This window comes from Ahaetulla prasina, chromosome 2 (genome assembly GCF_028640845.1).
Source record: "Ahaetulla prasina isolate Xishuangbanna chromosome 2, ASM2864084v1, whole genome shotgun sequence".
In the NCBI taxonomy this organism is placed as follows: domain Eukaryota; kingdom Metazoa; phylum Chordata; class Lepidosauria; order Squamata; family Colubridae; genus Ahaetulla; species Ahaetulla prasina.
In genome coordinates, this window is record NC_080540.1 from 252,193,292 (window position 1) to 252,220,457 (window position 27,166).

The window sequence follows — 27,166 nt, forward strand, 5'->3', positions numbered from 1 at the left end:
ATTCAAACAGACTTTAATCTATGGGAACTAACCGATTTTACTCCACATATTCAGTTGATTTCACTGGGATTCAAGAGTAATTAATTTAATTCGCAACCAACTAAATTTGTTCTAAACTATTACTATAAAATAATACACAAATAAAAACAGCAATCAGATAAAAATGGCTAGTGTGTAGTTTATTTAGAAGAGTACCATCAGCGGAAAAGACTTTTTTAAACCAATTCTTCCTCCTAGCTTCCTTCTCAGAGAAGCATCCACTTTCCAGGAACTATCACGGATGATTTTCTTCTTTCCCAAAAGTAACTATTTTAACTCTCTTTTATGTATTATTCTTAAATGAGGAAATAGAATTTTTTAATATATTTAAATACTAAAGAAACACTGATTTGCTACAGTACCTTTTTAACTTCCAAAGCACATTCCATCAGTGCTTTCACACTCCCAACCTCTCGTAGTGTCTTCTTACTATTCACATCTGCCCGCCAAGACAAATTTCTTAAAACACTTGCAATAACCTATAATATTGTCAATGAAATAATAGAAAAAAGTATTGTGCTTTAACTACCATGCATTTAATAGACTCTTACTTGGTATTCTCAGAAATAGTTTATTATTCATTTTAATATGCTCGTTTATACAGTGGTACCTTGGTACTCAACTGCTTTGAAACTCATCAAATTTAGTATTGGATGCAATTTGACATGAAAATTTTGTCCTGGTACTCATCATTTGTTTGGTACTCAACACACAAGCTAGAACTTGTCAGTGTTGGCTGTCTCGTGACTCACTACACTATTTTTTTAATAGGAAAAAATTGTTTGGTATTCTTTGTTTTTGGTATCCATTGTACCTCCCAGAACCAGTTAATGATGAATAGTGAGGTACCACTCTATATTGATTTTAAATAATTCAGTGCTTGAGACTTTGAGTCAGAAATGTAGAACATCATCTTTTTAAAATATGTCATAAAAATTCTTGACAATAAACAACCTTTACCATGAGGTAAATGATATCTATAAATCTCTATCTCTATTTTTTCTATCTATTTTTTTACACTATTCATCTGTAAATGAAAGTGTTCTAATACATTATTGTGAAATATGAAAACTTTTCCAATGTAATTATTTTAGCATTAAGTATTCAATATAAAAGAAAATATTTCTCAGAATAAGGAAATAAATTGCATCAATATAAAATTCTTAATATAGACAAATTCTTAATTATAGCAAATTATCTTATTTGATGGAATTTCAGACATTATGAATTAGTTCAACTCAACATTCCTTTAGAATTTCTTAAAAAATCAAATGTTGTAATAAAACAAAGGGCAAATAACATTTAATGCTTCATTTGTTCCATTAATCAATTTAATGACTGTGTGGTTCCTTAAAGTTGTCCCCGGTCATATGAATTGTTTTTTTCCCTCAAAAGCAAATTCAGAAAAATTATGTCACTCAATATACTAATTGAAAGATTACAGAATAAGAAAATAAAAAGGGAAAACTTTTGAAAAACCAGAAGATCCAGATAGCAGATTACAGTATACAAAAGAAGCAAAAAAGAAACATTGCATGAAAGTTATAAATATATAGAAACAGAATACCCGAGCAATGAAGTTTACCTGCTGCAAATCTTCACTTTCAGATTTTAACTGTGCTACTAAAGCTCTCATGCAACCCTTCATAGAACATAAAGTAGCCTATTTGAAAGAGAGAGAGAGATTTTATGAAGCAGGTAATTAGATGCATGTTGGCAGTTGAGGATAAATTATCTAATGGATATTCAAAATAGAATTCTTTTCTCGGTTTTTGCACTTAGTCCATTAACGGCTTCTCATAAAACTAAAGTAATGAACAAATGAGAATGACAAACATAGTAAGTTAGAAGAAGTTTTTTTTCTAGGAGAGGTTTAAGAGAACATCTTAGCTGAGAACCCCCAAATCTAATTGAATACCAGAAGGGAGAAGATTCCCCCCCAAATCATGGGAGAAAAAATCTGAAATAAACATCTCAAAAAAATCACAATAAAGCAAGCACACTTCCAAATATAAATTAAAATAATTCATGGATATGCATAAATAACACATATATAATTATAGATCAACATTCATTGCAATAGAACAAGAGCATAACATTTTTATAAAAAAGACAATTTTAATTAATACAGAGCTGCATGAATAAGATGAAACAAAAAGAACTGGATCTTAGCTCATTATAATTAGTTCACACAAGAAGAAAAGCGCTGATTGATAGATTCAGATGGCACCTAGATTCAGAGTTTACAAGAAGACTTAAAATAGCAAAAATCAATCTGTGAAGTACAACAGCATCTATCACAATAAACAGCAATAAATCCAAAGAGATTCAAACCTACCTTATTGGCTACATCTCCAAAAGTTAAATTTGTCAGAGCCATTCCAGCATATCGTCTTAATGTGACACTATAATGGTCATTAGTAAGCCCATACATTTCACAATCTACCTGTAGCAATTCTGCAATGGCTTGTAAACCCCCTATTAAAATAATTGAAAGATTTGTTAGAAATATTTTGGTAAATTTGCTTATTTATTCTCCAAAATTCCTTTCTTAAAAATGTTAATACATAAAAAGAAAGAAAAAACAAAAATAATTATTATGGCTTTATTGTACCGTGTTTCCCCGAAAGTAAGACATTTCCGGATAATAAGCCCAATTGGACTTTTCAGTGCATGCGATAATATAAGCCACCTCCACAAAATAAGCCCACCACCACCACTTACACACATGCACAGCCGGTCCCGCTATTTCCTCTGCCACGCAACCAAAATGAGTTGAGGCGAGGCCAGAGGGGACGGGACACGCCCTCCCCTCCCTGTTCTTTGCGCCGTCGGAGTAGCCCAACACATTCCACCCCACCCCAATGACAACAGCTGCTTCCCTTCCCTGCCGTCTCTTTCTCGAGAGGAGTGGCAGGTGGGGCGGGGGAGAAGCGAGAAGGTTTTCTTTTACAGCATGTTTCCCTGGACACAATGGGGAGGAAAACGACAGAGCTTGAAAGGTAAGACATGTGTCCTACTTCTTATCTGCTCCACCTGCCATCCCCAAATTGCATCCCTAAAGGGGGTGGGTTGCTAAGCAAGGGGTAGGAGCCCTGCCATGCCCGGCAAGGGTGGGAGGGAGAAGAGACGGCAAGGGGAGCCAGGTCTCGCTCCACACGACTTGCTTCTCCCCCACCCCACCTACCACCCCTCTTGATAAAGAGACGGCGGGGAAGGGAAACAGCCTGGCTGCTATTGCCATTAAGGTGGGGTGGGACGTGTTGGGCCGTGAGACGCACGTCTTACATTTCAAGCTCCGTCGCTTTCCTCGCCGTTGTGTCCAGGAAAACACACTGTAAAAGAAAACCTTATCGCGAGTTTGAGAAGTTTGAACTCATGAAAAGATTTTCTTTTACAGCATGTTTCCCTGGACACAATGGCAAGGAATGCAATGGAGCTGGAAAGGTAAGACGCACATCCTGTTTCTCACCCGCCCTGCCAACCCCAAACTGCATCCCTAAAGGGGGCAAGTAGCTAAGCAAGGGGCAGGAGCCTTGCCATGCCCAGTGAGGGGGGAGAAGACAGCTCCACACATCTCACTTCTCCCCCATCCCACCTGCCACCCCTCTCGATAGAGACTGCGGGGAAGGGAAGCAGCTGTTGCCATTGAGGTGGGATAGGACGTGTTGGGTCGCTCCGTCATTGCAAATAACAGGGAGGGGAGGCAGCGACAGGACATCCAGTCCCACACCGCCTCCTGTACCCCGAAAATAATGATTCCCCCCAATAATAAGGCCAAGCCCTTATTTGGGGGGGGTGTCAAAAGAAAATAAGACCCTTATTTTCGGGAAAACACGGTATACAAGAGAAACAAAACTGATCACTCTTGGAAATAGCACATTCTTAGCTTTATAATCCTGGATTACAGATATATGGTCAGTTTCTATTTATTGATTTAATGGAAACTCTAACGAATATTATTCTATAGGGTTTAATGATTTCTTTAAAATTTAGAATGAATTAATGTCTTGTATGCTCTAAATTCCAATTTTTATTGAATGCTCCAAATTTTATCTTTGTAAGCGACCAGGAGTCAATGAGTGTGAGTTCAGCGACTGTATAAATTTTCATTCATTCATACATATGTAACATGTAAATATGAAGCAAGGGAATTGGGCTGTGAACCAGTTCAGTGGCTGTTCTGAAAACTCCTGCTGGTTACTGATGTATGCATGTACAACCCAACACAGAAACTGCCAGTGAAGCAAGATAATGTAATAATTAAGCAAGCAAGTAAGTATGTATAAATAAAATAATAGCTAATATAACAGTTGAATTAAATTGGTGGAAGACCTGTATGTGTTTAGGTATCTATCTCCGCGTGTGTAGGTATATGTGTATGACCTCTGTGTTGGCATAACAGAACAAGTATTCTAGTAAGGATTTTGGAATCTTTCTCTTGGCTAGCTTCCTTTATTTTATGGATAACATGAAAAACACCAAATGGGGCTATTCAAAATCGGATCCTAAAAAACTGAGAATTCAGTTATTTTTCCTTCTAAATACGAACTAAAGTTATCAAGTTGCATTTCATCATTTAGCTTCATTTTGAGTCTTTTTCTAATACCGTAGTACACTAATTTAAATAACTCCTGCATTTTATATTTTTAAACATGGAAACTCAAAACAATTACATTTTTTCTTTTTTGGTGGATGTCTCAAAGCAAACTGAAATTGCCTGAATACCAGATAAACCCTGATTTATATTTCTCCCCTTATGCGTGTATTTTACTGTACTGTCAGTATTTCCCCTTTTTCACTAGTATGTTTTGACATAATAAGGAATTTGAAAAAATGTATTCAGTTCTCAATACTTTGAATAAACCTAATAAAAACATTGATTTAATGTGAATTTGGAAACATTCTATTAGGTGAAATCAATTAACTTATATCTGCTCCCTGCAAAAGAATGCTCTAACCTCCTTCTAACAATTGTATATTAAGAAAAAGATTTACTTTTCTGCAATGTCATTTTTTTCTTACCAAGTTCATTCATTGCATGCCTATGCTCTTCGTCAAATGAAAGCTTCATTAAAACACATACTGCAGGACAGATCTGATGGTCAACTGGAGCTGGCACTATGTCAGAACAAAAAAATCATTTTCATTTAATGTATCAGTTGAAAAATGCAACAAAACCTTTAAAGTTACACTGTCTAATAATTTATTAAACAAATGCAGTCAAACAAATATATTTCTCTAAGCATTTGCAATGGGAAAAATTAGAAGTCTGCCAGTTTTGCATCACAAAGAATAACCGGTCAGTTATACCGTTTCCCCCAAAATAAGACATCCCCTGATAAGAAGCCCAATCGGGCTTTTGAGCACATGGCAATAAAGCCAAATACTTATTTCAGGGTTCAAAAAAATATAAGACAGGGTCTTATTTTCGGGGAATCACGGTAGCACTTCCAAAGTTGCTGTCAATGAATGTGATTCCTATTGCCAAAGGTCAACAGGACCTGTCACTCATAATCACTTCCATGTAACTTCAATTTACAGATAGTCAACTTACAACTATTCATTTGGTGACTGTTCAAAGTTACAGTGGCACAAAAAAAGGGATTAAGGACAGTTTTTCATACTTATGACTGCTGCAGCATCCTTGTTACATGATTAAAAAAACAGACACCTGGCAACTGGCTCATATGTGGCTCATAGTGTCCCAAGACCATGTGATCACCTTTTGTGACCTTTTGACAAGCAAAGTCAATGGGGAAGCCAGATTCACTTAACAACCGTGTTACTAAATTAGCAACTGCAGTGATTCACCTAACAACTCTGGCAAGCAAGGTTGTAAAATGTGGTAAAACTAACTTAACAACAAAAAATTGGGGCTCCATTGTGATTGTAAGTTAAGGATACCTGTTGTGTCTGCGCCCCTCGAGCCGGGCCCCCTGCCAGAAAGTGACTCGGAAAGTGAGGGGGAAGGGCCATCAGGACTTACCTCTGGAGCACTGGCTTCCCTGGCTCAGCTCCAGGAGCCAGAGGCAGGCCAGGTGGAGGAGATAACAAGGCCTCCGTTCCCTCACTCTTCCCCCCCAGGCCATGCCTCCAGACCCGGCTGATGGCAATCAGGCCTGGCTGGACCCTAGGTTTCGTAGGCAGGAGAGGCGGGAACAACAGAAGCAGGGGTGGGGCAGGCCTAGGAAGTGCTGCGTCATGGAGCTATACCCCACAGGATATAAAAGGGCTGCTATACCACTTCGTGGCGAGCAAATCAACTGCTGAGAGGGAGAATTAGAGCTCAAGTCCTGTTTGTTCCTGGTTTCCTGGCTGACTCATCGGCATCAAGAGAGATAACAGAGACACTTGGCAGACGCTCACTAGTTTGCTTCCAGAGCTGATAGTTGCCAGCTAATTAAGTCATTGCTCGTGTCTCCCGGACTGCGGAGGGGGACAGAACAATACCTGTAGTGTAAACTACACTGCTGACAGTAGTATGAAAACTGAGAACCAGTTAAACTATTAAAAGAAGAATAGAAAAGATGCTAATGAATTGATGGATAAAGGGATGCTCAACACAAAATATTTGGATATTATAATAATTACCAAGTAACTTCTTTACATTCCTTGAATGTTCTATGTAAATCATGAAACTAGCAGCTTTCTATGTGTTTCCAAGATAAGATGTTATGCAATCCTAGGAACTATCTATTTTTAGTGGTATCTATGAATATGTCACCATTTTTTCATTTCACAGCTTTCACTTCATATTTAAGTGCTTCAAAATTAGCAAATTCTTATCAATTTTTATAGGTAACACATCTACCAGCACAAAGCTTATTCTTGCTTTCCGCAATGAATGTTTTCATTCAGGAAGATATTCAATGGATTCTAGAAGTTAAAACTAATGGTGTGGAAATCATTTTGAAATTCAGAATACTCCATTTCAAGTTCAAAACAGTTTTTTCATGTTCAAAATTGGTTTTTCAACAGATCAGAAGTATTCTGAAATCCAGAAAGACTGTAACAGATTGCTTCAGACTTGAAAGGCCTATATTAAAATTGAAACAGGGTGTTTCAAATTCGGAACATTTTGAGTTCAAAATATTTTGAGGCATCATTGGGAACTCCATAATCCTCAGATATGAAGAGCTGCAATTGATGTAATAACTGATTTTAATTATTGCATCTTTGTTTCCATATCATATATGGAATTTCAGAGGCTAGTATATCAGAAGGAGTTTGGCAGCACCTTTTCGATCTAATGTATTTTATTAAAAGGCACATACTTTCACGAACTGCAACACCACAGACTAACACAACTCTTCTCTACAAATACTAGTTCAAAAAAGTAACAAGAAATCACTAAAATTATAGATGTATACATCTTTTGGATTATATCCAAACATTACTAATGTTCATTTTTAAAATATTATCTGTTGCTTTGTGCAAAGGAATGTTTGAAGAAGTCAGTCATTGTAAACTGATCTACTGTTGCAAGTTTCTATTATCAATTACCTAATCTACACATTTCCAATTCCTATACAGCTAAAAAGTTAATTATTACAAGCGATTTCATACTTAACCTTATGCTGAAGTGGTAGAAATGTAATCATATCAAAATAAATTTTAGAAGTTAAAATTCCCAATCAACACAGAAATATATACTTTATAACAAAAATGACACGACAAAAATAGATAATTTTTCCCATTCCCATTTGCACCTTGTATTTCAAACAGCCTGCTTGGAAAAAAAATGTTCCACAAATAGCTAGAGTTCAAACCTGTTAACAGCAAAGAATACTTCACAAAGGTTTTGAAACCTGAATTGCAACCAACATACTTGGATTTTTATCTTGGTCCATGCCCTGATCATGTGCTTCCTGCCATTCCCAGCAAGTTTCACAGTAAGCTCGGATTTGTTCTAGAAGATGGAGAACACGTATTTCTCGTCTGCCTCTTTTATCATCAGGCTGGGAATGAATGATATTATGTAGTGCTGCACTGGCTCTGGCACGAGCCTCTTTACTTCCACGAGAGTTGCCCAACAACACAGAGTCTTTATCATTGCCATGCAAAAGTTGAATGAGAAGAGGAAGACATCCAGACTGGCGCATAGCTATGCAGCTATCCTGGGAGCTAGACATGGCTAGCAATGTTCGGGACATATCATCTTTATCATGAGTGCCCAACATTGACAGCAGTGAATACACCATTTCAACCTGCAAAGCAAACAGTTTTAAAACACCGTTAATGTGGATAGGATATACTAACATGAATATTGTGACTCCACTTAAATGTGGTATATGAGTAATTTACATATATTGTTTATACCCACAGAGAGGCAGAGATGGATGTAACATAAGGTAACATAACTTAATGTAACATGTTTATGTGCCAAATTAAAACTTACTTAAAAAGCTAAAGGCAGAGCAGAGTCCTTTCTAGGTAGTAATAACTTATGTGGGTAAACAAGGCACTCTAAAATTATTATGCATTAGCATTCAACTCAAACTATTAATTTGGCAATAAATAAGATATTATATTATTAAACAATATTAACAGTATCATGTCAGGCATATTAACTACCTTGTTTCATAAAACTGAAATAAGTATTAGAAAGTACGTTAGATGTTAAAACTTCGTAGTTTTTACATATTACAAATAAGACAGCCAGGTTGGTCTAGTGCTTGTGTCTATCAGTCATCCAGGTCATGATTGTCCTAAAGGTGTTTTTTTCAAGAAATAATTCGATTTTCTGTGTTTTTCCTTGAAGACGTTTTGTTTTCCATCCAAGAAGCTTGTTGGATGAGAAGGAAAACATCTTCAAGGAAAAACAAAGAAAGTCCAGTTGCCTTTTGAACGAAGCATCTTTGGGTCTAGGGCTTCTAGTTCCATTTTAGGCATAAAAAGCTGAGCTTTGACTTTGGGCTAATCACTCTCGCTCAGCCCAATCCACCTCACATGGTTGTTGTAGTGGGGAAAATAGGAGGAGGAAGGAATAATAGGAAAGTTAGCTGCCTTAAGTTATTTATAAACAATAATAAAAGTGGGATAAAAAAATTCAAATAAATAAATAAAAAGTAATTTGGTTTGAAATGTATTAATAAAAGCTAGTTGGTCTTTTGAAAATATATCATGGTTCATAAAATATTTCAAAAGCATCTGAAATAAAAATTTTCCTACAGGATACATGGTCCAGATGGATAAGAATAAAGAATTCATTTTTACGTAAAAATTACACTATATTGCATGTATAGAGCTTTCTTTTAAAAACAAAATTACAAAATAAGGTTAGGTTTGTTAATATTACATTTTGCATTATTGGAAAAACCAGATACAAAGGTTAGAAGATTCCTAGAAATCTTTTAGTCCAGCCCCCTGCCAAGGACAAGAATGCTCAGACCATTGCAGACAAATGACTGTCCAAGCTTGGGTTGATGATGGAGCATCCAAGACTCCATGAGCCAGGATGTTCCACTACTTAATAGCATTAACAGTCAGGAAATTCCATGTTATTTCAAGTTTATCTCTCCCAAGTACAACCATTTATTTGGAAAATAAATCTGTATCTTCTTGGCTATCTTGCTTTCAAGTATTGGAGGACTGAATTCATGTTTTCTGCTCTTTTCTTTAGCTAAATATTGCAAGTTCTTTTAACTGTTCTCTGTTCTCAGTCTCAAGCCTCTAAACACCTCAGCATTTTTCTTGTATTGTGGTAATCAATACTGGATACAATACTTGAGGTGTGCTCTGACCACTCACTCCAGCAGAGATTGAAAGTATCATTTCCCATTATCCAATATTTAATTGGTTTATTTTAAAGTTACAGAAAACTGCTGGCTCATAATTAATCTGTGGTCTATCAGGATATCCAGTTCCTTTTTATAAGTATTACTGCTGAGCCAGCTATTACTTGTCTTATATCTGTACAACTTATTTTTTCCTACTTAAATGGAGAATGCTATGTTTCTTACAACTGAATTGCATTGTTGAATTATTCAAATCTGTTAAATTCCTTTTTACAGTGAATCTGTCTTTTGAGGTATCACCAAACCCAACTTCACAAATTACTGGATAAACAGAGATGATGACTTTAAAATTGTGAAGAATTGAAGCTGTATTTATGTTAAATCATGTTTTTAATACTGAATGGTACGTGTAACAAAACAGAAACAAATTTACATGCACATTTGCAATGACAGTTCCTATAGACTAAAAGGATTATCCTTATAACCCCCTGTGAGACAACTATGTCTCATTATCCGTTTTTAGAAGAAATATCCTCACTACACAGCCTTTCTTTTTTATACCAACTGCAAAATGAAGATACAGCTATACTTTTAAAGTAGCATTTTTCATAATCTTTCAACATAAATCTAGGTGAACAAAATAAATCATCAATGGCTAGCATTTCTGGAAGTCTTATTGGCCGCTTGAGACTTCTGAAAATATTTTCCCACTCCTGTCCAGTCACTGGGTACTGCCTTCCACAGTCATTATTGCTCGGGCTGCAGGAGATACCTCTCCTGTGTCAGCAAATACAAGTGCAGAAAGTTAGACTTTGAGCTCTTTATGGCAACTATATATTTTACTATAGTGCAGGAATGAAATAACTCAAGAAAACTGAACAAGCTTTACTAAGTTTCATGCAGACAAATCTTAAGATCCAGGTATCAGAGTTCACTCTATAGTCTTGCGCCAGTCCAAAGGTCAGTCAGGGAATCAGAACATGTTCAAGTGGTCATCTCTGAGACCGGAAAGATGTTTGGTAACAGTAGTCTTACACCAAAGCTCTTTTATAGCTTTGAGTCAGGCACATCTATCTTCCTGAATCCTGCCTTTCTTTTAAGGAACCTCGCTGAATATTTCTGTTCTACTCACTTGATATTTGTGTGAAGGCTGAGGATCTTTTCCTGCTCAGGTTCTAGGTCAGGTGATTCAGCCTGCTGCCACGCTTCTGTACAGGTAACTGATTACCTGACCTTATCCCTACCCCTGGATTAAACATTAAGCAAAATAAGCATTTGATTAATGCACCACAGAGGGGGCACCATAAGAGTTTTTTCCTCCTAGCTACGATGACCTAAATTCTTTCACTGCCACACTCGATTTTAGTTTTCAGCACTTATGGAATCTTAATGTCTTGTCAGTGAACCAATGAAAGGGCCAAGAGGCACCACTGCTCTGCTTTCCTTAAGGCATCAATTGGCCTTAATCTGGCCCTGCTTGTCTACTCCTTTGAACACATGTGAAGATATCCGAAAGACTGCTGGTTCCGAATCACGGAGATCAGTACCAGTCATGCCCTGCTCTTTCAATTCAGAGTCTGAATCTATTCAATCCAGGATCTTAATGGGATATGAAGTATGAAACATTTTATTTCAGTTGTCAATTAATCATTCACTGCAGCATGGCCACTCCCTGGCAGCACCTATTGTTTTGTTATATTTATGAGCTGGGTGAGATCAAAAGCATTCTGCCACTTTCCCCTTTTAGCTCTCATGCCAGGAAGATCAGAGAACCTATTTATCAATCTTTTGGAAGACTGCTAAAACTCTGTCCAAAAATATCCAGTTGACAAGTTGGTAGGGAGCACGTGGGCCAGGATGCAGCCGGGAAATTGTTCCTTCCTGTTTCATCCTGCAACCTCTTCTGCTATATAAATATATGTATGTGTACACACACACACACACACACACACACACACACACACACACACACACACACAGAGTATGTAGGTCTTGGCATATTCGGGTCTTTTCCCGTGTAAGGTTGAGGGTATCTTGGCAACGTTTCGACGAGGTCTCACTCATCATCTTCAGGCTGGTGCTTTCGGCTTCGTGCTCGTGTGAGCACAGCGTGGTTGGAGCTGCTGTCTCTCTATAAATACTGGTGGGGAGGTGGGGAGTGTTGCTGTGAGCGGGTTGGTTGGCTGTGTGGTTGCATCTTGATTGGTAGACGGAGTGGGTGTTTGCAGATTGGTCAGCTGTTTTGTAGCATCCTGTGTGGGTGTGGTCCTAGTCTTTTGTTCCTGAGCTTTGGTGTTGTGGCCTCTGAAGTTCTGTGATGTGATGTCTTGAGCAGATGGCAGCATCCCGGGTTTTGGTTTGGCTCCGAGTCCGAGGTCTTGTCATGTGTTCCTGGAGTGTGTCAGCTTGCTTTGTGTGGAGATTGGAGGGGGGCGCAGCAGCCAGTGGTGCCAGCATGGTCTGCTTCTGAATGGTGATTGTGTTTCATCTTTGGGATGGGTTTGGGTTTGAATCTGGTGAGGATGATTGGTGGTGGCGTTGTGTGTTATCCTGGGTCTGGTGTCAATTTTTGTGGCTGGGACTCGTTTGTTGACTAAAGCTAGTTTCCAGATATCTGGTAGGCGGGAGGTGTTCATGTTGTTCATGTTGTGGGGGTGTTTGTTCATGTTGTGGGGGTGTTTGTTCATGTTGTGGGGGTGTTTCTCTATTTCGATGGGTTCCATAATTATTCTCTTGTTATAGTCCTCAGTTTTGGAGATTAGTGTTCAGTTTTGAAGGAACCAAATTAATCTCCGAAACTGAACACTATAACAAGAGAATAATTATGGAACCCATCGAAATAGAGAAACACCTCCACAACATGAACAAACGGGACGACACCTCCCGTCTACCAGACATCTGGAAACTAGCCTTAGTCAAAAAACGAGTTGACAGTTTCTCCAGCGAAGCGTCTGTTTTATCCCCAGGGGTGAGCGTCTTGTGGGCTGGCTGGAGAGGCAGCATCTTCAATGAACTTTGCTTTGTTTGTCTGTGTCTTTGCAAGTGGCAGCAGCGGCATCTCCATTCAGAGAGAAGGAGCCCTGAGAGGAAATGTTGCCGACGCTGCTGCCTGCAGAGACGGGATAAATCAGATGCTTCACTGGAGAAACTACCCCACGCCAGGCCAGACTTCCTAAATCTCTCTCTCCCCAGATCGTCCCCCTTGCGAAGAAAGCCTAACCCGATGCAAATGCTGCCTCCAGCCACCTCTTCGTCCTGGTGAAACTCCATTTTGAAAGGACGATCTGCAGGGGTGGAAGGGAGATTTCCTGCACATCAGCAGCAGTGTCTCCTCACAGGGCTTCTTCCAATGTCCCGGATGTATGGATTTCCGTGCTTTCTTTTATGGGAGGTTGCTTTGCACCTGCATATTCACACTGAAAGCTCCGAAAGGGGCGTTTTTGTGAACAGCTTGAAAATGGGGAGGGGGTATTTTGCCTCTTATCCAGTTCTCAGTCTGTGCTAAGCTTCTGCAGGGTGAGAGGCAGGAAAATCCCCCCTCCCCATTTTCAAGGCTTTTGCAAAAATCCCCCTTTTCCAAGCCTTCAATGTTGCACGTGCAGGGCAAGAAAAGTAGTCTGTGGGACTACTTCCAACTTCGCGAGATCTTTTTTTTTTTTTTTTTGGTGAGAAGTTGAAAGGTCTGAATTTATGGTATTTTTTTTTACCATAGTCGCACAGACTACTTTTCTTATCCTGCACATGCAGCGGAGAATGGAGCTGGAAAGCAAGTTAGTTAAGGGATATGGCTGCCTTGGAGGGGGTGGGGTTGTTGTGTGAGGGACCTGTGTGTGTGTGTGTGTGAGAGAGAGATCTGATCCAACCTCGGACAGTTACCATATACCAGGGCTGGCGGCAGTGTGCTCCCTCTGTCTCTCTCACACACATAGAGGTTTGCAGGAGCTCTTTGCCCTCTGGGCAGCGCTGCTCTTGGCCACCCTCCTGGGATGATCCTGCCTGGCGTGGGATGAGTCGACCAAGATCTAAGATCTCTGGAGTGCCCCCCCTTGCTGGCAGCCTGCCAGGGCCCTTTGCCAGTGGCCATTGGTGGAGCCAAGCTGCTTCACCTGCTGCTACCTTTGGGCTGCTGAGCGCCTTCCTGCAGGTCTACTTAGTGCTGCAGGCTCCAAGTTATGAGCTGAGCCCAGCGCTCTTCAGACCCTGGTGGGCACTAGCTGTCATGCTGGCTGTGTGAGGTGGCATGGGTGGCACAGCTCCACCGGCAGAAGGGGGGCGCACTAAAGGTCATAGATCTGGGACAACTCACCCTGCACTAGGCAGGAGCAGCCGAGCAGGACGGCCAAAAGCAGTGCTGCCAGGAGGTCAAAGAGTTCCCGCTAGGCCAGAACAGCACAGTCAGCGGCCATCCAGCAGCAAGGCCAGCAAGCAGGGCAGGCAGAGACCAGGGTACACGGGTCATTGGAGCCACAGGAAACCAGGTGGTGGACAGAGAGGTGAGGCCGGTGGGCTTCCTGCCTCCTGCACCTCAAAAATAATATCCCCGAAAATAAGCCCAAGCCCTTATTGGGGGAGGTGTCAAAAGAAAATAAGATTCTGTCTTATTTTCGGGGAAACACAGTAACATCATCAATGCTATTAAGGAGTGGGATTTGCTCTCAGTATATATTCTAGTGGCTTGTCCTGGGGTGGTCTTAGAGGTTCTTTGGTTGGGCTGTTTATTGTTGACCCTGGCATGAGGTCACACAGTAGATTTAAGTTTAATGTTAACTGCTCCAATCTTGACTTCAGAAAATATGACTTCAGTAACAGAGTTGTTAATACTTGGAATACACTACCAGACTCTGTGGTCTCTTCCCAAAATCCCCAAAGCTTTAACCAAAAACTATCTACTATTGACTTCACCCCATTCCTAAGAGGTCTGTAAGGGGCGTGCATAAGAGCCCAAGCGTGCCTACCGTTCCTGTCCTAATGTTCCCTTTCATTATATCCAATTAATAGAGTTATTACATACTTATGCTTATATATATGCTTATATATCGTATAGTTATTTCATGCTTATGCTTATATATACTGTTGTGACAAATAAATAAATAAAATAAATATGATTACAACAGTGTAGTAGAAGACAGAACAAAAATTCTGTCTTATCAGATCAGTTAAATGGGCTGGTAATAACAATGCAACTGAACAGAATCAAATGCAAAACATTTCACTTAGGAAACAAAATTCAAATGGCCAGATATAGAACAGAGAATATATTCTTAGACTTGATAACATTGTAAAAAAGATTTTGTAATGTTGTTGATTGAAAACTGAATATGACTCAGCAGTGTAATGTGGTTACCAAAAATGCAAATACAAATGACAGAAAACATTTCATCTTTTTTTCCTATAAGACAGCCCTCTCCTTGAATGTGTGTGCAGTCCTAGCTACCACACTTTGAAGACTCAAATAAAATGGAACAAGTTTAGAGAAAAGTAACAAGGGCAATCAGAGAGTTTAGAAACTTATCACAACGAAGACATACTGAAGGAACTGGGAATAATGCAACATAGCCTTCTTCAAATTTCTCGAACGACACTACAATGAAGATCATCCAAAAATGCATTTTGGCAACAAAAAAGCATTGAATTCCAAGTAGTAAAAGTAACCTGAGAGTAGCATCACATAAGCAGAGAAATGGTGGATTGTCTTTTATTGTATATGTTAAAAGCAGACTAAATAGCCATCTGTTGAGAGACTATTAATTCCTGCACCAAGCAGGGAACTGGAGTCTGGAGTCTGGGCTCTTTTAACTGTATCATTTTAGGATGAAACTCTACCAAGGGACTCCCCACCCCCAACAATTAGGGATGGCAACTGAGTAACTTTAGGATGAGAATGTATTAGTAAGCACAGTGCACATAACAGATTTAAATCTTACAGCTGTGCAGAACTGCAAATTTCATTACACTGACTATAGTAGAATATGCAAATTTTACATAGCAAACATTTAAGCAAATTGAAATCTAAAACATCTGGATGGTACCAGCTTGCCCTTGATGGTACCAGCATTAACAGAGCATATGCATAATCTGATGACTCCCTCTTCTTTCAGGATGTATATTAAAATTGTGTTATAGATACTGTTAGAACTAAAAATCACTATTAAAAATAATATTGACCACTAACTCTATATACCAGGTGTGCATTTCTGTGCATCTTCAGGTTGCTTCATTATAATAAAAATTGAACTCTATGGCTCTATCTATATATTTTACCCTGAGTTTCAGCCTAAAGTGTTTTTTCAAATATTTAGCTTTTTGTATTTTTCTCTATTAAATAATTGCTTCAATAATTTTAAAACCCCAACTTTTATGAATGTTGTAAATCATTACTAAACACAAAACAATGCATTTTAAAAGTAGGATTACAATTGTTTAAAAGCATCCATATAAACTATTAAAATATCCCAGAGCAGCAGACTATTCCATCTATTAAAATCTCTTCATTTTCACATCTATTTCCCTGAATTCATGAAGCAGAATAGGAACTAGAGCATCCACTACTGATTAGAAATTCAGATAGGTCAATGCAGATGTAAAATATATTTTAATTATAAAATAGAGAATTAGCAAATCTCAGAAAACTTTGGTTACCTTGGTACCCAAATGACTTGTGAGTCTTCGAGGAACAGAGTAATTACTATTAGAACTCATAACACTGGATGTTTCATGGTCCATCCGAGCAGTTGAACTCTGTAAATTTAAGAAATAGGGAGTTAAAATATTAGCACAATGCAAATGTGGAACTTACTGTTACAGTAAATAAGAAGTCAACTCAGTAAATATCTCATTATTTTTGTATATATATTTTACTGAACTATGATTAACAAACATTATCAAGTAACAAAATAACATAAATCCAAGATGCATACATATAAGATATATAGAAAGTATTTTTAAAATCTATTAAAAAAGTAAGTAAAGAGATAGGTACTGTAGAGATACAAATTTACCATAACAGTTATCACATTATAGCCTGCCCTATTGCTTTTGAAATAAAGTATAAAACCCATCCAATCCTGATAGAATTGTGGGTCCTGCTTCTGATGTTTTATTATTTTAATAATGCCTATGATTATTTTTTTGTAAGTTAGCAATTGAACTGTTAATCCACATCTTAACTGTTAAGAGATTTTCAATGTTGGGCAATTATTACTTTATCGGCTAATATTAAATAGATAAATAAGCTTATTTTTAAGCGTGAGACCTGGTCTTGTAAATAAATGCAGTAAATTTAAATCTGGAAAGCATTTGATTGTTTATTTAATAGCAGTACTTAATTCTACAAAAATGTTATGCCATAAGGGCATACCTGTATCAAATGACTATCACAACTGAAATTGAGGCCACTTTTCGGACAACCCCACCAACAATTTCTAAAAAAAGTCTGATATATTGTGCCAATCTAAATGGAGTTAAGTGCCAGCAATGTATAATCTTCCACTGCAGTTCTTCCACTGCAGCTCGTATCTTATTGTTTAGATTTTTATTCGATGTTATAACAAGCCAGTATAGTATAGAGAAAAAAAAACATTTCCCACTTATGCAAAGGGAAATGAGCAAAGAGTTCTTTTGTAGGATTTTATTTTCAATTGACTGATTGATTAAATGTTGTCAGTTCAGTGTTGACTCTTAGCAGCCAGATAGATTTTCTCCATCATTATCTTCCCCTAACTTGGTTTTTCAGATCTTCTACCGTGTTTCCCCGAAAATAAGACATGTCCGAATAATAAGCCCAATTGGGCTTTTCAGCACATGCGATAATATACCGTATATACTCGAATATAAGCCGATCCGAGTATAAGCCGAGGTCCCCAATTTTACCCCAAAAACTGGGGTAAACTGGGGACTCGAGTATAAGCCGAGGGTGGGAAATGAGGCACCTACCGGTTGGGGAAACCCTCCCTCCCTCAGCTGAGAAGGCTGGCGGCTCCCCCGCCCCGCCCTCTCACTGCACCGGCAGGGCTTCCCCGTGCCGTCCGGTAAAATGTGAAAAAAAGAAAAGAAAAAAACTCGAGTATAAGCCGTATATACTCGAGTATAAGCCGAGGGGCTTAAAAAAAAACAAAAACTCGAGTATAAGCCGTATAGACCCGAGTATAAGCCGAGGGGACGTTTTTCAGCACAAAAAACGTGCTGAAAAACTCGGCTTATACTCGAGTATATACGGTAAGCCATCCTTGCAAAGTAAGGTCCCCCACCAATTACTTACATGCATGCGCAGCAGGTCCCGCCATTTCCTCTGGTTGCTTGCCGTGCATCCAAAATAAGTTGAGGCAAGGCTGGAGAGGAGAGAAGGGGGGGAACATCCCCTCCCCTCCCTGTTCTTCACACCCCACCTTCTCCCCCACCCCACCTGCCACCCCTCTAGATAAAGAGATGGTGGGGTAGGGAAGCAGCTGTTGCCATTGGGGTGGGGTGGGACATGTTGGGTTGCTCGGATGGTGCAAAGAACAGGAAGGGGGGCAATGGCAGCGATGGGACATCCAGTCCAATGCTCGCCGTCTCCTGCACCCCCAAAAGAATAAGACCCCCCCCAATAATAAGGCCACGCCGTTACTTGGGGGGGGTGTCAAAAGAAAATAAGACCCTGACTTATTTTCGGGGAAACACAGTAGCAGTACATCTATCACCTTTGTAAATGAATCCATTCCATCTTTTTACTGAATGAGTGGGAATAAAATAGCTCCCAGATGGGCAAATATTCTGCAATATAAGGTAGAACTAATTATTTCAAAGCTTTTCAGGAGTCACATGGATAGGTGGAACTGGATATATATGGAACAACAAGACCTAAAGCCAAGACACACCATTATATCAGCTTACAGCAGGGAAATAGAAATCTTGATTTCTAAAAATAATTTATTAGCAGAGTAAAGGGGATGGCAGAGTTCCAAAACAGGCTGTTGTTTTAAACAGTGTCTTCCAAAAAAAGCAGTATAAATGAAATAAAACCAAAGAGAGAAATATTAAGGTAAAAATGCATCAATATCAGTAAATATCAGTTGCATAAATAAAAAGAAAAGAATCCATTAAACAGTAGGAGGTATTGATTATAGCAGCATCAAGCAAAATAGTATGTGAGCTTTGCATCACAGAAATAACTACAAATTTTGATGTCAAAAATATTTATTTCCCAACTGTTATTTTTCTAAATAACTTAAGGCAGTGAACACACATAATACTTCCATCTCCTCCTATAACAATAACCCTCTGAGGCAGTGGTGGGATTCAACCAGTTTGCACCACTTCAGCCGAACCGGTTGTTAAATTGCTGGCTGGCCCCGCCCTACCCACCGGGGGTTGCCATTTAGGGTGGGAAAGCTGCAGGGGCATGACTGGGAGCCATGTTGATCAGCTGGGAGGCTGCAAATGAACCAGCTGACCCGATCAGCTGGGAAGCTGCAAATGAACAAGCCAATCAACTGGGAAGCTGCTCCCCACCCCTTTGCAGTCTGTTTTTAGCCTGGAGAGCTTCCTGCAAACTCCTGTAGCAACCACCATTTCCTCACTAACCTGCTTTCCAGCTCAGTTCTCTGGCAGGCAGGGCAACTACCACTTTTTAAAAAAACTTCAGTCAGACCTTCCAACTTCACAATATCTTTTCCCCCCGAAGTTGGAAGTTGACTGAAGTTTTTTTTTTAAACTAGTAGTCCCATGGTCTTCTTTTGTTGCCCTGAAAACAGGAGAATGGAGCTGGAAAGCAGGTTAGTGAGGAAATGGTAGTTGCTCTGGACTGGTGTGGAAGTGGGGATTTTGCAATATGATTGCTCATAAGTAAGTAGGAACCAGTAAAAAGGAATGGAAAAATCCATATCTGTGGATCAGCATTTTTCAGTCTTGGCAAGTTTAAGATGGGTAAACTTCATGCTGCCTGGGGAATTCTGGGAATTGAAGTCCATGCACCTTAAAGTTGCTGAAGTTGAGAACCATGTGTCTACACTAGAGCTTAGAATTTTCCATTCCTGTTTTATTTAGAGTTTGGTGCAATTAAATATATCAGTTATGGTTTCCTTAACAAATATTAATTAAAGCGATATGAACCATTACTGGACTTTTTGTGAGAAACTGAAATTAAAAGTTGGTCTGTGCTTTGATGATTAGATATGGGTTATGGAAATAATGTAGACAAATATTAATCTTAGAGTAAGAGTTTAGTATATTTTGTACTTATATCTGTACCGAAGAAACTTGGAAGTCAATCTTTTCCAGTATTCCTTCTTTTCCTCTTTCTTTCTTACACTTTCTTTCTTTTTCTTTCCAGAGCCTTTTTTTTTCAAATCTGTTTTTTATTTGTTTACTCCTTAGCTTTGTATTTTTTTGATGTATGAAGGATCAAATATTTACGCCAAAATCTGTCACCTGGGAAAGGTGACAGAATAACACTTAGAAGGGACATTTTAGAAAAATGGCTGTCCAATCTTTTCTTAAAAATTTCCAGTGATCGAGCATCCAGAACATCTGGAGACAAGTAGTTCCACTGGTTAATTGTTCTCACTATCAGGAAATTTTTCCTTAGTTTTAGGTTGCTTCTCTTTGTTCAGTTTCCATCTATTGCTTCTTATTTTGCCTTCTGCTGCTTTGGAACATATATTGCCCCCTCCTTCTTTGTGGCAGCCTCTCAAAAGCTTGTTTTGTGACCTGCCTATCACACTCTTGGGCAAAGCATGTGAGCCATTTCCTCTTTTCAGTGGTCCATGAAAGTACATCTATAGTATGTAGATTCAGATAATAAAGTTGAAAAAAGATGAACAACATTTTTATAGAACTATAGATACACTGAGGCCAGGCATGACAAAGAATGACTGGGAAGGGAGGGGCCGAGCGAGGCACCCCTCAACGTGAGTGATGTCGAGTTGGCCACGCCCACCCAGTTACATGGCCACCAAGCCACATGACCACCAAGTCATGCCCATAGAACCAGTTGTTAAAAATTTGAATCCCACCACTGCTCTGAGGCGAGCTGGACTGAGAGAAAGTGACTCAGTCACAACTCACAGTCTCTTGGTTTCTAGCCTGATGCCTTTACCATTAGACCAAACTGGTTCTTATCATCAAATTTGCTTTGCATAAAGTTCTGTGTTTTACTTAACTTTGATTGACATGAAAAGGAATTGCACGATAGGCATCATATGCATATTAGAATAGTATCTGTCGAAAAGCTCAGTTCCAGCTAAACTGTTTGTAATCAATTGTACTAGGACCAGGAAATCGGAAAGGTAGCAGCCTGAAAAACATTTTGGGAGATGCAAGATATCGCTGTACTTTGCCAAGAAAATTATATGGATTTGTCCATGAAGTCACCAGAAGTTGAGTTCAACTTGAAGATGGCCTTACATACAATTCTACTATGAAACACACCAGTGGAAGATAGTTAATGGTCTCCTCTTCCCCCTAAGAAGGACCCCATATTATTCCAGGGCATCCTCTTGAACTAGGGTAGTTTGCCATAGATAACCTAAAAGAAAGGAAGAACTGCTCAAAGATTCCCTGATTATTCCCTGAATAAGCTTTGATTTCTGACTATCTAAGAAACTAAACACCTACCACTAGAAGAAGGGAGAAAACCACTATCTGTTTCAACAATTCTCTGGATCTGAGTCACTGAAGGAAGAACTAGTATTAATATCAAATATATAATAAAATAGAAGCAATTAAAGCTCAATTACAGAACATTAATATTCAGGAAAGAATATTAAAGAAAGAAGTTAAAACACTATTTTTCCACAGAGCCTTCCAAGAATGAAGTTTTATTATGCTGTGGTTGAATTAGCTGATGATTATCTGGAAAGTGATGATTTCATCTGATGTTTATTTTGCTTTTAGTCTGTGATTTTGTATGGTTTTGAATTATTGTACCGGGTAAACAACCCAAAGCTCTGGATTTCTTTATTTTCAGTAATCATAGACTGTCCCAATTGTAGGACTCTGGGCAGGGTACAAAAAAGATGTATAAGAACAGAAGATATCAAGAGTAAAAACAAAATATGTAAAGATGGAATGGCTATATTAAGTCAACTATGACCAAATATGATAGAAACTTTTCACTGATTTGAGAAATATTAAAGAAGAGTGTTGCATATTTCTCCAGGAAAGCAGATTCTAGTTTAATTGGTCACTACACAGAAGGCTTGTCATTTAACCCAGGAGTCTCCAACCCCTGGTCCGTCCACAGCTCATTCAGAACCGGGCCGTGGAAGTGATGAGTAAGTGAATGGGTGCGCACAAAGCTGCATTTCTGAAAGTGGCAACATCCGCACAAAACCATTCCTTTCCCCTGAGCTGCCTGTACCTCCACCCAGCCAGAAAGATTGGAGACCGCTGATCTAACTCAATTTCTAAGCACTTCCTGCAAGAATGATTCTCAACAAACCTTCTCCAGGTGACTGGACTGAATATTTTTGGGAAGGCAGTATCCCAGTACAACAGTATATGTTGATGATGATAACCAGCACTTTGAACAAAACTATTTTTAACCATTAGAGGGACCACAAAATTGAGGTGGCATACTAGCTGTACAAATAAATAATTGAATTACTTTGCATGGATACCACCTTTCAATAACTTTATTTTTGCTATCTGAAAATTATTACTGCTCTGACTTGCTTTTACATTTTTCAATCCAAAGCTTTTATCACATCTCATTTTAAGCCACCTCATTTTTAATGATCAAATAAAAAAATTAAAATTAACGTATTGAAATCTTGTTACTTAAACATGTTATGATGGAACTTTTCTGATTAAAAAGGAAAGCTGCTTAAAATTTGTTTGCTGGTGAGGTACACAAATAATCAAAATAAAATGTGATAAAGCAACAACAACGAAGACAAATAGTTATGTTATTTATAATAATATGTCCTCCTGAGTTTTTTTTTACTTGTAAATTAAGTTTGCATTAGGATTTAGCAATGGATCTTTGTGGTTTCAAAACAGCAAAGAAAAAGGATAAAATTAAAAATACATTTTAGCCATATCTGGTACTGGGAAGTCTTAGTAGCATTACATAAAATCAACTCTAGGTATATATATGTATATAAAGGGATTTAAACAATTTTACAGATTTATAAAATTTATGAAAACCAATTATAATAATTACAATATATATAATATATATTATATATTAGTATAGAGATTCCAAAGCATATTATAAAGGACTCTTGAAAGCAAAATGCAGATTTATATTAAATTAGATAATCCCTGCCATATATATAGCAGGGCTGGACTATATCCAAATTAATACAGTGTACAACACTTATTTAAAAATATATCCCCTTTCAACATTCCCCCAGAATGATAAAATTATTTGGTTTACAAAATTCCACCTTTTAAGAAAAACAAATCATTTCATCGCTCTACAATTGAAAAGAATATTCCTTTGACTCACATATCCATATTGAAAATGACAAGCCAAATTGAAAGATTCATTTATTCCTTTTCCTTCAAATGTATTCATAACAGCTCTTTGAACAAGAATTATACTATCACAATGTGGAATGTTAAAATATTTCAGTTTAGAAAAAAATCTTTGGTAGCAGATTAATGAATGCTCATCTCTTCCAGTGGCACGCTAGCTTTCTGGTTTAACAAAAATGAAATAATTCATGCAGGCAAAGTTGCTATTACAGAATTACTACTTCTAGCCTACAAGACGACCGTATTTTTAAGCACAATATATAACCTTACCTGGCTACTGCCAGCAGTTGCCACAATGATTTCAGCTGCTCCTTGACATTCATTTTGCCTTTCAGATTCATGTGAACTTGCACCATGCTTGCTCGGAGCTGTTCTCTGTTAATGCAAGAATTTCTGGCATTATGCATAGAGATCAAATACACTTCATCATGCAAAATCTTCTAAAAACTGAACGAATCAATGCTGTAGTTTTTTATGCCACTGAAGTGCACTTTGCATTTTATAATCCCCAGCCTCAATAATTAGTACTCGAGACTGGCTGCCTAAGCAAAACTGCAGAATGAAAGTAAAGCATGTCCTCTGAGGATTATAGCTCTAGAAGACAAAGGATCTGCTGTGAGACACAAGACACCATCTTCCACCAGCTGTGCTCACATCACTTTCAGAAATGTAACAGAATTAGAACAAGCTGCTTTGTCACATGATCTACGCATTTACTGGAGGCTACAACTAAAGCAATAAATATAATACAAATAAATATTTGCATGAAAATGTACACAGAACTTCAGTTTAAAAAGCATTTTTAATGTTTCAGTTATAAGATGACCTATATTGAAGCATCCATTTTAACAGCAAAGAATACATTGTCCCTAGCTTAATTTCCAATTAGACATATAAAACTAACCCTATCTATTTTCCCGTGAAAAAAACACCAAATTTATAAATAAAAAAGTTTAAAGGTTCTTTACTTATAAAAGCAACATTATTTTTAAAGAACTGACTGAAATATAGAACAGAGTATAGAACCATTTTACTGCTCCGAGCTATTTATGCATATTTTATGGGGACATCTCTATAATACAGGATTTTAAAAGATCTCCAGCCCCAAGCATGCTAGGCAAATGATGCATGCACAAGCCTTTCAATGTGTATTGCACATTGTGTGCCTGCTTACTCTCTTGTAATTCCATTCCCTCCAATGAATGTAAACACAACATTAATTCCCTTCTTGCTAATTGTCCCAATGCTGGGATGAGCATTCTAAAGGGCAAGGGAGTTGGGAAAAAGGAGAAGCTGAAGTAAAATCATAAGTCATGTGATGACAAAATTGCTGATCCTGATTGTGGTTGCTAAAGAAAGATCTTCTATCACAAATGATTCTCATGTTATGACCCTGTTTCTAAAGGATTTCAGTAATCATTCCATCTCCTTTTAACCTTATTTGCCTCTATCAGATTACTTTTATGTTTACCTTTGAGTATTCCTGCAAGTTTTTCTGTAATTTCACCTATCTTTTAAAGGTGTCTACTTTTCTTCCCCACCTCCTTTTTTGTTATTGTTGCCATTATTGACATTTTCTTGCCTATCTTGTTTAAAGTCTGCATTCAATTATAGATTATTTAGGGAACATGGTACAGACCACAGATAAGAAGTGAATTTTATCCTCTTTTGATTGTAAAAAAAAAAGAGAGAGAGAGAGAATATACACTTACTCCAAGATATTCTATAAGATATAGAATATACTACATTTCTACAGGTTTATATAAATTTCTGTAAAGCTTCTCTCCTACTTCTCCCTCCTTTCTTTTGTAATCAGGTTTGCAATTGCCAATACTTTCTTAGACTTTAGTTAACCTTCTGTCCTTGGCTGCTGTTCCTGCCATGGAATGCAACTGTTCTCTTCACATCACATTCATATGGCATAGGGCCGGGTTATTTACGGGACCACCTACTGCCACTGATTGCCTCCCACCAACCCGTGCGTTCTCACAGAGAGGGACTCCTTAGGGTGCCGTCCGCCAAGCAATGTCGGCTGGCGACACCCAGGGGAAGGGCCTTCTCTGTGGGGGCTCCCACCCTCTGGAATGAGCTTCCCCCAGGACTCCGCCAACTTCCGGACCTTCGAACCTTTCGCCGCGAGCTGAAGACATATCTATTTATTTGCGCAGGACTGGCATAGGATTTCAGTTTTAAATGGGGTTTTTACTGTTTTAATTATATTTTAATTTGGGCCAATTTAATAAGTTTTTTAAATATTGTTTTTATCTTGTATTTATTCTTGCTTATTTTTACCTGGCTGTAAACCGCCCTGAGTCCTTCGGGAGATAGGGGGGTATAAAAATCCAATTAAATAAATTTTTAAAAAAAATCTTAACTCCTAGTCATTCCAGATTTGGGTGACCTGGTTGCTGGCTGGCATTTTCAAAACTTTTCAGCCAAGTCTTTGGCTTAAGTTGCCATTATGGTTTTTTTGCAGAGTCTTACTGGGAGGAAGGAAAGCTGCTGGGCTTGATTGTTGTTTCTAGCTCTTATTGTACTGCTGGATTCCAACTTTTGCAGTTATGTTCTTCTTCAGTGCCATCAATCATCAACCAAATACTGTATCCTTTCTCTGGCCCATAAGTATCACCACAGTAGTATTTTGTTCAGTCCAATTCCAGTATTCCTGCCTTTTTCATACTTTTTCTCCCTACCTCCCTGGTGAACGCTAACCAGAATCTCTTCCCAAAACAACTGCTTCCTAATCCAGACAAAATGTTTCTCATTTAGTAGTTGGAGCAGAAATGTAGTCCTGCTAATTTGGTTGCACCAAAATCCCACGAAAAAGTAAAAAGGAAGGAAGGGCTCACACAGACTGTTATGAGGCCCTTCCTCTACATACTTATCCATCCATCTTTTCTTATTTTAATAGACGGGGAAAGATATTTAGATCTTTTCCTCCTTAAAATGTTGTGAATAATTTGTTCAGTTTTCATAATGTCTGTTCCTACAAACACCCAGGTTCCCCTCTTAAGGTAGTTATGTTCTTACATTGGTCTTTTATTTTGACTGCATGTTTCATAGGGTGAAAGCAAATATGCTCTCTTAATATTCCAACCTGCAGGGTGGTTCTGTTCTCTTCTCCAACATCTCTGTAGCTTACAGGGACTGCAAAAACAGGAATCACTGGATGGTAGCAAAGAAATTGTATTATCTATTAGATGCTTCCATCTAGTGACTATTAAAAGGTTTGCACTTCCTTTAAGGTTGCCTTACTATTGTTTGGTTGGCATCATGTTACAAACTCATTTCTGAGGAACTCCAAGAACTCAACATGAAGAGTATAAAAACCAACATAGGTCTGATTGCTTTAAGGTACTAATTCAATGTCATTGGCTTTGAGGGCTTCCACGTGCTGATATTGTGGACATCCGATCTTATCCAGATCTGCTTTTCTCTCTTCCTTCCCACTCCTTTCTCTCCCTTCCCTTTTGTTCTTACTTTCTGCTTCCCCCCCCCCCCACACTTTGGTTCTATTCTGTTGTACAAATTAGGTTAAAAATACACATGCACAGCTTTGAGTCTAGCTGTTATCTACTCTTGAAGTGTATACACATTTGAACTTACAAAGAAATTAATACATATGAGTCAACTGTGTTTTTGTGTTGAATTTATCAAAACCTGGCAGCTCTCATGTTTAGTTACAGCTATCCTGACGCTTTAAAATTTAAAATCTCATTGCTGTTCTGCTTGGTTCATCATAAAAAATAGTTCCTTACTGTTAAAAAAATGTTGGTTTTTTCCAATACTAAAATTTAATTTTTCTCTACTAAAATCAGATATCTCTTGTTATATTTTGCAGATAAAAGTTTTAAGAACCCAGGATTTCCCTGATTTTAAACCAAACTATAGTCAATAATGGATTCAGTAGTTGTATGGAATCACAACTC

At 38.2% G+C, this 27,166-nt stretch overlaps 1 protein-coding gene across 8 annotated transcripts in view; it reads right to left on the reverse strand.

Moving 5' to 3' along the window:
• The window catches only part of APC (APC regulator of WNT signaling pathway), a 92,269-nt gene that overhangs the window by 15,344 nt on the left and 49,759 nt on the right, over positions 1-27,166 (reverse strand). For all 8 annotated transcript variants that reach the window (XM_058166559.1, XM_058166562.1, XM_058166560.1 and 5 more), the window contains 7 exons: positions 23,508-23,612; positions 16,419-16,517; positions 7,871-8,249; positions 5,065-5,160; positions 2,378-2,517; positions 1,625-1,702; positions 402-518 (listed from right to left, as the gene is read on the reverse strand). In XM_058166559.1, the coding sequence (XP_058022542.1) occupies positions 402-518; positions 1,625-1,702; positions 2,378-2,517; positions 5,065-5,160; positions 7,871-8,249; positions 16,419-16,517; positions 23,508-23,612 (1,014 nt within the window). The remainder of the gene's footprint in view (positions 1-401; positions 519-1,624; positions 1,703-2,377; positions 2,518-5,064; positions 5,161-7,870; positions 8,250-16,418; positions 16,518-23,507; positions 23,613-27,166) is intronic.